Source organism: Dryobates pubescens, chromosome 25, assembly GCF_014839835.1.
Source record: "Dryobates pubescens isolate bDryPub1 chromosome 25, bDryPub1.pri, whole genome shotgun sequence".
Classification (NCBI taxonomy): domain Eukaryota; kingdom Metazoa; phylum Chordata; class Aves; order Piciformes; family Picidae; genus Dryobates; species Dryobates pubescens.
Window position 1 is genome coordinate 178759 of NC_071636.1, and position 10733 is coordinate 189491.

General features: G+C 52.4%; 2 protein-coding genes across 2 annotated transcripts; one reads left to right on the top strand and one right to left on the bottom strand.

Annotated features, from left to right (window-relative positions):
* Positions 1-1430: 1430 nt before the first annotated feature.
* COQ5 (coenzyme Q5, methyltransferase) lies at positions 1431-4845 on the bottom strand. Its single transcript, XM_009910314.2, has 7 exons — positions 4698-4845; positions 4173-4322; positions 3600-3824; positions 3207-3313; positions 2299-2387; positions 1972-2083; positions 1431-1865 (listed from the first exon to the last, which is right to left on the bottom strand). The coding sequence occupies exons 1-7, from the start codon at positions 4843-4845 to the stop codon at positions 1764-1766; spliced, it is 933 nt and encodes a 310-aa protein (XP_009908616.2). The 3' UTR covers positions 1431-1763.
* A 1760-nt stretch (positions 4846-6605) lies between these two features.
* LOC104309008 (dynein light chain 1, cytoplasmic) lies at positions 6606-8835 on the top strand. Its single transcript, XM_009910268.2, has 2 exons — positions 6606-7013; positions 8332-8835. The coding sequence occupies exons 1-2, from the start codon at positions 6882-6884 to the stop codon at positions 8467-8469; spliced, it is 270 nt and encodes an 89-aa protein (XP_009908570.1). The 5' UTR covers positions 6606-6881; the 3' UTR covers positions 8470-8835.
* Positions 8836-10733: the final 1898 nt, after the last annotated feature.

The following is a 10733-nucleotide window of genomic DNA, read 5'->3' on the forward strand; positions in this document are numbered from 1 at the left end:
TGTGACCAACGAGCTGCTACAAAACACAGGAGCTCTTTGCAGCTAATGGGAAGTGGTAATAAGAGGATTTGCTTTTCTTCCCCATTATGTGCAAGACAAACTGCTCTGCTAACACATAACAGATGGTCCATAGTTTACAGTTTGTCAGATTGTCTCTCTTCCTCTCACTGGAAGCTCATTGAGCTGCAAACAGTTGGAAAAGTTCGATTGAGCAGAGCCAAACTATTGTACACCCTCACAAAATCTCTTCAGCTGGCAGGTGTTAGATCCTGAAGTAGGTAACTGCTGTCTGCACTGTTTTAGTCACGGTTGCCTTGCACACAGGAGTTTATCTCAAAGTCAGCGCAGGCTCCTGAGTACACTGTGGAGGAAGAACATTATCTTGTGACGTAATATCACGGATGTGGCAGAGATCTTTCAACAGAGTCCTTTCACTGTCCTTGTTGAAATGAACACAGCTAATGGAGGCAAGGTCTCAATCTGTAGACATGCAGATCAACAGGTGAAGCTCTTGCAAGTTACAGCTTGAGACCAGCATGTGACTTTTGGGGGAGAAGTTAGTTCCCCAAACATATGTTTTAAGCTTATTCTTGCTTAGTTTGGAAGCACTTCTGTTTTGGGTCTGACTCATCAGATGGTCCTTGCATCTGAGGGGGTGTGCTGCTCCCTTGCTGCCTTCTCCCCAGAGCTGTCCTTGCTAATGAATGACTGCAAACCCCAGCCTCTCAGACAGTGTTGGTACCCTTCTCACCAAAAGGCTGCTCTAAGTCTCTCTTCCTGGAGGAATTTGACAAGAATTACACTCCCACTTGGCACTGCATCGTGGCAAGGAACTTTGGAAGCTAGGTGATGTATAGAGACCAAGTGTCTACTTCTTCCTGGGCCAAATCACTGTCCTTCAAGTCTGGTTAGACCCACAGATTGTTACTGAGCCTTGCACATGGTCTTAGGGCTGCATGTGAACTCAAAACAGCCTCCTACCATTACCCTTCCTGAGAAAGCAGGCCGTGATCTTCAGGTCTCTTGTTGCATTGTTAAGGGTCAGGGATTTTGCTGTGGCAGCTGATATTTTCCTCGTGGCTACAAAAAACCGCAAAAATGTCTTACTTGTATTTATTTTCTTTGCAAAGATGCCTTCTTTGCTAGTAAAACTGTTGGAAGTTCATCCTTTAACAATTTCTCTACCTCTCTGCCCCCTTAGTGCTTGCATTACCCTATTTATTCTGCTGTGAATGAAAAAGGAACCTTCCCACCTCTGTTGCCCTCCCCCAGTCCAGAGCATCTGAAGCCCAAGCCAGTTGAGGCAGAGATGGTTTATTTTGCCAGCCTTCCATTTGCCCTTGAAAGCAGGAATCATGGGGAAAAACCCTTAAAAGTCCATGGGACAAAGATAATGACAGCTTAATCAAAATCTAATAAACCCAAGCTCTCACTGCTGTGAGACAAAGACCAGTCAGTCAATTTCTGCATCAACACCACTGGCAACTGCATCTGCTTTATTTGTTGGCACCACCAAGTTTTGGCCACGTCCTTTATGTTTCACCTGAAGGGCAATGCCAGCATAAGAAACCCCTTAGGAGTCACTCCATCCATAGGTTTCTTGAGGGGGGAAAAGGGTAGCTGATGTTCTTCTGGGTCTGGCTGCTGAGCAAGTCCCTGTTGCACAAGTTCTTAGAACTTGTCAGTCTTGATAACCTTAAAATCCCATGCTTTTCACATTCCTCAGGAGAATTGCCCTTCCTGCGCTTTGCTCCGTAGCCGAGTCACAGTTTGAAACCTGAGTGAATGGCAACAATACCAGAGTTCAAATTCTGATAGTCCACTTTGAAGAAGCCTGCATCTTCTATCATTGCCTTCAGCTCCTCCTGAAAAAGAACAGTTCCATCATTTTAATGACCTCAAAGACAGCTCCTTGCTAGATTATGCTGGGACTGTTTTGTGTGTTGTGAGTTCAGAGGAATATCATCTGACCTGAGGGGGGAAGCATCGGATGCTCTCCACGAGATACTGGTAAGACCTCCAGTCCCCAGCAATAACCTCACCCAGAACAGGGATCACCTGGAAGCTGTACAGATCATAGAGCCTGCACAGACAGACAGCAAATACAGATCAGCACAAACAAATCTGAAGCCAGCCCTCTGCAACACAAGCTGAGCTCTCCCTCAATACACTATGGAAGCTGTATCTGATTTTTAAAGTGCACAGTGAGGCGGCCTCCAAGAGTCTCCCTCTCTTATTCTGGCTGAGTACAAACTACAGAGCCTTGTGACATGGCATAAAGCATCAGCATCTTCCTACCTGGAAAGAACAGGGTTGCTGACATGACTAAATTCAAGGCAGAGAAATCTTCCTCCTGGTTTCAGCACACGATAGGCTTCCTGAAGTGCCTGAGACAAAGCAGATGCCGATCGTTTTGTTTGTGTAGAACAGCACCTGCCTATTACCACATCACACGATGGCAACTCATTGATTGAGTTTACTTGTTTACTGTTTACTTGTGGAGAAGCATCCCAAGACAAGTACAAAAAACCTCTCCAAACAACAAAACCAAACCAAACCCTCCTGCTGTCGCATTAACAGACTTTCACCAGGCTTTGTGTCGAGACTATGATGCAGGGCTTGCAACTTTCTTTCATTGATGAAATGTTTGCCAGCAGAGCTCTTACAATTACAGACTAAGGCCAAAAGGGAGAAGGATCTTCAGCTCCAGGAAGCTGAAAATGAAAAGAGGACCTGAAAGATTTCATTTTTTTAAAACAAAAGTAAAGATTTTACTCAAGTGTGAGGCACACCCAAAGGATCAAAGGAGAAATGATACTGGACTTTGCATGAGCAGCCTGTGAGAACAGGAAGGAAGGAGAGAGGAGAAGAAAATCCCTGGCTACTTTGAAAATCCCATCCTATACCCAAACCAAATGCTTAAGAAGAATCAAGACAGAATTCTGTTTCCAACTGTGTGGTTTTTCATACACAAGCACTTCAGAGTTGTAGCCAAGAACCTCTACAGGTTGTACACCTGCTTGGCTTCAACTCTCGTGCTCCCAAGGGACAAAGAAGGGTGCAGACAAGGCATCATTTCAAATGCTTCAGGAGTAAACAAAGCTATTCCTTTATCCAAAGCAATTCTTCCTTTGCTTCCTGTGCTAGAATAAAAAGGCTCAGGTGAATCACAGGCATTCCAGGTTGGAAGCACTGCAGTGACTTACCAAATCAATACGAGTTACATTTCGGATCCCAAAAGCAATTGTGTAAACATCAAACTTCTCGTCATCAAAAGGCAACTCTTCAGCATTCCCAAGTACCCAGGACAAACCTGTAATGAAAGCCAAGGACGTGGTATTGAACAAGCCTTATGTAACTCAGACTGCTCCAGAAACGCTAGAACTTAATCCGGAAGGAAATGATTATTAAGGTGATTGTTAAAATGCAAGATTTCGATCTTGCATTTTTCTTGGACTGCCAAAGTAACTCAGTGCTGGCAAACCTGCAAGCACACAGCACACATCCTGCCTGCACAAGGACATCCTCATCTTCACCTGCTGCTGGTATGACAGCTGCAGCGTGTCCAGTGCCACTGAAGCACCCAGAGCAGGACCTACCTTCCGAGTAGCCAAGATGCCGTGCCTTCTCCTTCCCAACTTTTAACATCTCTCTGTTGATGTCACAGACCACCACTTGGGAGTCCCCTAGTGACTTCAGGTTGTCTTCCTGGTAACTTTCGGAAATCTCCTGCCAGGATAAGTTCTGCTGCTGCCTCAGCTTTCGCCGGAGCTGGCCCTCCCGCACCGAGCGGACGTAATTGAGAAACCTGAAGGCAATGTCACCTGCGTTTGTTTTGAGAGAGATGCTCTGAAATGCCTTCTGACTCCTAAGTTTCAGCTCAGTGTACAGCGTGTGTATAAACACATGGAAAAGGAACACACTAAAAGCAAGGACTCTGACTGCCTACAAATGGAAACAGTTTTTCAGTGCTGTAACACTTCCAGAGCCTTGGAGCAAGGGAGTTCGAAACAAAGAGGTCAGCTCTCAATGGCTCTCTCAATGTTAAGCAGATGCTTCACTAGTTTTCAAGACAGAACTGAGGGGGGAAAAGACACACAACTCTAGTCTGAGCAGACTCAAACAGTTCAAAACTGGTGTGGCACTGTCATGCAGGACTTAAAATTATTTACCTGTTCCTCCAGCAACATCAAGAAGAAGGGTTCCTGGGCAAGGGTTCATCTTACGTACAAAGATATCCTTCCATATTCGATGAATCCCTAGAGTCATTGAATCGTTCATTACATCGTATTTCTTGGCCACACTTTCAAACACCTGGTAAACTGCAAAGGACCCAACACGAGAATGAGATGCAATTTACTTAGACATGTCCTTTATTGCCTCCTGAAGGTCTGTCACTACCTGCAACCAAAAAACTCCTTCAAAACCGGACGATCAAACGCTGCCCGACAGACGCCGCTTTGGAGAAACACGGCCTCCGTCCGCGAGCCCTACGGAGCGGAGGGGAAGAACCCAGCCGGACCAATACTGACACTATTCACTGCGACTCCCGGTAAGGGCCCAGCTCCCATCACATCCCCAGCACCCCTCCAGAGCCGATGCGCGTCGGCTGCCCAGGACCACCGTTCCGTTCCGGCCCAGTCCAGTCGGCCCTTCCCTGGGACCGCACGGATCCGCCCCGACCCCGCCGGCCTCACTTTTCTCCCTCCTCTCCGCCTCCGTCACGGTTTGGAAGCCGAAATGCGTCTCCGGCCCCCCGGCGAGGCCCCGCACGGCGCCGCAGAGCCCCCGCAGAGCCCCGCCGCGGCGGGCCAGCAGCGCCTGGCACGGGCAGAGCGCCGCCATCTCGCAAGGGCACAACGCCCGCCCCGTCCCGCCGGGCACCGCGGCGACCGCCACACCGGCGGGGCGGGGCGGGGCGGGGCGGGGCGGGGCGGGGCGGGGCGGGGCGGCCCAGCCGGGGCCGGGCTCCCTGCTCGGCTGTACCGACGCCGGCGGGTTTCCAAAGCCTGGTGGGTGCTGCCTAAAACTCCTCGAGCAGCCCAGCCTGTCCTGGTAAGAAGACCCTCGGCAGGGACGATCCCCCACACACCCCTTACGCCGCGTGCTGGAGAGATGTTGCGAGTAACCTGTAACCTCCAGATCTAACTCCACAGTTCCCAGGCTAAAGGCAAACCTCACGGGGGTTGGTTTGTGGATTCCAATGAACTGAGCGGAGAAGCGAAAAGTTTGCCTCTGATTGCTGATAGGATCATTAGCACCTAAGAAGTTAGTGCATTATTAGAACCTAGGGAGCTGTCCTGCTGCAGGCTGGCAAAGGATGCCTCACTCACCACGCTGTTGCAATCATCCAGAAACTCTCAGCTTCGTAGGCAGAGTTCCTGATCCTGTCCTCACGAGAAATCAGTTAGGAAATCTGAGCAGAGGCTGTGCTCCACGAGTATGGATTGGTCTCGCTTGCCAAGACGTTTGCTCCTCGTTGAGATGTATTAACACCATCGCCAGCCCCATCGCGATTCTCCCGTAGCTGCAGAATTTATCAAAACCCAGTCTGAATTTTTGTTCTCCTCCGTGCTCTTTGCAGGACAGCTTGCAGAGCATCACATACGATGTTCTGAGCTTGTTTGGGTGAGAGCTTTGTTCTGTGCTCTGGCTGTATTTCTGTGTCTGACTCAACTAGATAGTGAAATAATCTTTGTCTACCACCGGAGCGACTCGGAGAGCCTCTCTCGCGCTGCGGTCGCAGAACACTGCAGAGACCTCCGCAACCAGCCCTGCCCCGGTACTTCAGCCGGGACGGAATATAAGGCAGGGCCGAGCAGCGGCTGCGCGCCGCCTGTAAGCAGCCAGCCCGGGCATGCCCGCAAGCACGGTCCTGCGGATGTGCCGGGCCCCGGACTCGCCTCGTTGGAGCCTCCGGGGGACCCGGGACCGCCTTAGCCGCCTGGCTGCCGCCTCGCCTAAGCGCGGTCTGTATCTCGGCGGCTGCCCGTAGCCATGGGAACGGGGGCAGGCGCAAGGCATGCTGGTCTGAAAGAAAGTGCTGAAGTAAAATGCTACGAGATCGCCGGATTCTGGCCAATGAGCGATCGGGGGGGTGGTAGCGCTGACCAATGGCTAGCGGACAGTACGGAGTGGGTGTGGCTGGGTATGCTTGGAGGCGACGGCGGCGCGCGCGGGTCGGTTAAACCGACGCGGCCGCGGAGGGAGTTGCCTGTGCGCGTTGCTCCGAGCCGCGCCCGCTCACTTCCACACAGGGCTGGTCCCGCGGTAGCGCCCAACGGTGAGGAGAGCGGCCTGAGGGCCTCGAACCATGGGGTGGGGCAGCTGCCGCTGGAGGAGAGCTGCGACCTGGGAAGGCTGAGGCCGGGTAGCCGGTGCCCGGGGCAAGAAGCGTCTCCTCTGTTGCCAGGACCCTTCTGTGGAACCCGCCTCTGCTTTTGCAGCATCCCCCCCAGGAAGCCCTGTGGAGCTCCGGTGGCACCGGGCTTCATGCAGCACCCTCCGCAGGGAAAGGCAGTCGGGGCCGGGCGCTGGAGCCGCTGCGCCCTCTCCCGGGCCGCCGCCCAGCTGCCGAAGGGCCGGCGGGGCTTCAAACCGCTCCGGCGGGGCTTGCGTGGCTCCGGGCCCTGGGAGCGCTTGGGGAGCAGCTGCTTCAGGCGGCCGGGCTTTAAGCCGCTGCTCCTGGCTCTGAGCACAGGCTGCGCCTGCCCCTCTGACCCCTGGCCAAAACTGCTGCACAGCTCCGGCTGTGGGCACAGCGCAGGCCTGCAGCCTCGCTGGGGATGGTGGTCCCTGTGTGACTGCTTGGCAGGTGGCCCTGGCAGGCAGAGGCTCCTGCAGCTTTGCATTCTCCTCTTCTTTGCTCGACACAGGTAATCATGAGTGATCGAAAGGCAGTGATCAAGAATGCAGACATGTCAGAGGAGATGCAGCAGGATGCTGTGGAGTGTGCTACTCAGGCCTTAGAAAAATACAATATTGAGAAGGATATTGCTGCTCACATAAAGAAGGTAAATGTGTGCTTGGAGTGTCCTGAAATGTTTATGCACATGGGAAATGAAGCAGGGAGAATGCTGCTGAGCAAGTAGCTCTAGAGAAACAAGTTCTAGAAACGATAGATAATCAAGTTGGTCTTTCTCTGCAGGCTGCTGTCCTCATGTTCCTTTCCCCACCTTTTCCATGAACTCTTCCAGGTCTTTCTGTTTTTCTCTTGCAGTGCCTTCTACTCAAGCCTTTTCTGTCTCTGTCCCATTGTGCAGGTGAATGGCAAGTGGCAGCTGACTGTCCCTGTGACCCATGAGCTGCTACAAAACACAGGAGCTCTATTGAGCTCTCCTATGGTTTTCCTCTGAGACAGCCTGTTTTACATAGTCCTTGGTTTCAGTTCTATTGAACTTAATCTTAAGGATCTGTTCACAGTTCTGGCCAGCTGGGTCAAAAATTGCATGGCAAAGTGGCTTTCTTCAGGTCCACTGCAATCACACCTCTCCCTGTGGAACGATCTGCACAAAGCAGGATTAAAAAGCTCCGCAAAAGAAATCCTGGTGACGCTGACTGTTGTCTCCAACTTCTGTATTGCTCTTCATGTTGGATTAACAGTTCTGACCATGGGAAAGATCTAGTTCTGGTTAAATTTCCTGCTTCATCAGCTCAGGAGTGTCGCTGGAAACTAGAGAGATCTGAGTGGAAGAGCTGTTTCAAAAGCACTTGATCTAAGCCGAAGGATTGCTTTAATATTCCTCTAGCGGCTCTGCTGTGCCCACAATAGAGAAAGGTGGTGGGTTTTTTTGCTTCCCTCCCCTCCACTGCAAGAAGTGTCTGTGACAGTGGACAAGAGTATTTTTCAGAGATTTCTTGTAATAACCACTAGGAATTTGTAGAGGATTTGAATGAAAGTAAAACACCAGGTCTTAGATTTGTTGTTAGTATTGGTGTTACAGAATATGGCAGAGAATGTTACCTGATGACTTCCCTTTGGCACTCCTGTTGCAGAGGAACAATTAAGTCTAAATTATGGCTTAGTCTCTGTGGGTGTAAAACTAGTGCTGAAGGTTTTACTGGAGGGCTGTAGTTTCAGTGAATATTATGAATTATAGAGGGAGAAAGGTGACTTTCCCTAAACTAATGTTTTACATTTACTGCTGTTCAGATGGGAAGCACTGTGGCTTTTTGTGTGTCTTCTTTGTCTGACTAAACAGCAGGTGAACAGTAAGATGTAAATAAGATAATCCTTGTTCTTCAGAGCATCTGCTCTTGCTCTAATTGCCTTGCTCAGAAATGGAATACCTGTTTAGAAGAGACCTGAAGTTCTGATGATCTGTTTTGCAGGAGTTTGACAAGAAATACAATCCCACTTGGCACTGCATCGTGGGAAGGAACTTCGGCAGCTATGTGACTCATGAGACCAAGCACTTCATCTACTTCTACCTCGGCCAAGTTGCCATTCTTCTGTTCAAGTCTGGTTAGAGCCAGGGACTGGTACTGCCCCTTGCACCTGGTTACAGGACTGTGTGCTGACTCCTGACTAGTTACCACAGCCTTCCTGATGACACAGTCCTTGGTCTTCAAGGGCAATGGCAGGGATTGTGCTATAGCAGAGGATGTTATAGTGTGGCTATAAAAAAGGAAAAATGCCAAAAAAGTCTTCCTTGTATTTATTTTTTTTTTCGGACAGCTGCTTCTTTGCTAGTAGAGCTATTGGAGCAGCTTTGCCTTTGGGAGTTTTATTGCAATCTACAGTATTGCTGATTACTACTTCTGCTGTGTAAGTACTGACACTGTTTAGTTCTTTCAGTTCCAAAGGTTTCCTACTCTTCTGATTTGTGTTTTGACACTTTCCCCCCCCCCTCTCGTTCTGCTGGATGTACTGCCCCCCCCAGCGTGAGCTCTGTTTCTGCTGATGCCCCTTGGAGAACCACTCTGGAAAATAAAGGACAAGCTCTACCCTGGCCCCCAGCTCATCATTTCACTTTGCCACTCGGGACGGTGGTAGCAGCTGACTCGGTCTGGGTGAAGCCGCCGCGCGCGGGGCCCCGTGCGGGGCTGTTTGCGGGGCAGCGCCGGCGGAGCTGGGGTCGGGTCCCGAGGTCTTGCCGGAGCCGCAGGCAGGATGGCGCCGAGGGCCGTGGGGGTGTCCGCGGCGGAACTACAGCTCCCGGCGTGCTTCGCGGCGGGCGAGGACTACGAGTTCCGTGGGGCCCGCCCGGAACGGCTGCATCCGGGTCCCGGCCACTGCTGCGGGCGACTCGTCGCCATTACAGGGCAGCGGCGCAGGGCGGCGCTGTCATTGGTGCCGCAGCCATGGGTGTGCTGCATGGGCACGGGCGAGAGCCGTCTCTGCAGCTCCACCGCGCCCGGCAGCGCAGGGCAGCACCGGCGATCCGCCCGGGCCTGCTGCGGGGGGCTGTGAGCTGGAGGCCGGTAAGGGCCGGTCGGGGGCGGCGGAGGCTGCGGCCGAGCGGGACAGGCAGCGCCGGGGCGCGGGCGGCGCGCGCGGGTCCGTTAAAACGCGGCCGAGTGGAGCGCGCGCCGGCCCGCGGCCTCAGCGCCGGCCCCGCGGTGGGGAAGGGCTGGGCGCGCGGCCTCGGCGTGGCGCTGCTCCCAAAAGGGCCGAGGTCGGCCTCGGGCAGCGGGAAGGCTGGAGCCGGGCCTGGGCGCTTCTCTCGGTGCAGAAAGGCCGGCGGGGCCGGGCGCTGGAGCCGCTGCGCCCTCTCCCGGGCCGCCGCCCAGCTGCCGAAGGGCCGGCGGGGCTTGCGTGGCTCCGGGCCCTGGGAGCGCTTGGGGAGCAGCTGCTTCAGGCGGCCGGGCTTTAAGCCGCTGCTCCTGGCTCTGAGCACAGGCTGCGCCTGCCCCTCTGACCCCTGGCCAAAACTGCTGCACAGCTCCGGCTGTGGGCACAGCGCAGGCCTGCAGCCTCGCTGGGGATGGTGGTCCCTGTGTGACTGCTTGGCAGGTGGCCCTGGCAGGCAGAGGCTCCTGCAGCTTGGAACTATTTGTATTTTACAGGTAGCTACAGGTGATGAGTGAGCTGTGACAAAGGACACGTCTGCAGAGATGCAGCAGGATGCTGTGAAGTCTGCCATTCAGTCTGGGAGAATGCAGTGTGGAGTGTGCCATTTTAGCTCATGTCAAAAGCATAGGGGGTTGCTCACCTTCCTACTGAACTCTGTATGGACTTCAACAGCCAAGCAAAAATGTTTGTTGGTAAGCAGATCTAGGGCAGGAAGTTCTTTTGACACGAGATGATACAGCCAGACTTTCTCTCTAGGCTGGGGCTCTTAACATTCCTTACCGTACCCCTTGTACATATTTAGGCAGTTCTTTCCCTTTTCTTTCACAACTCCTTCTGAGTCCTTTTCTCCATTCTCCACAGACAGTGCTTGAATGGTAATGTCGAGTTCCAGGTGGTCTATTCTACAAGAGTTTGACAGGAAATAGAATCCTACCTGGCAGGGCAATGCAGGAAGCAACTTTGTGACTCAGGAGAATAATCACTTCACCCTCATCTGCCTGGGTTTTGTTCCTGTTCTTCTTAAGGTGCTTAGAGCCATTACCCGAGTCTCAAACTCTTGTGTAATTACTGAATTGCACTAGCAGCGTCAGCCTGGTGCCTCCAGCCGTACTGAGGAAGCAGACCTTGGCCTTCAAGGGCAGGGATTTTTCTAGGGTATTTTTATTGTAGTTTGGGGGGGAAAAAAGAAAACAAACCAAACACCAAAACAAACCACCAC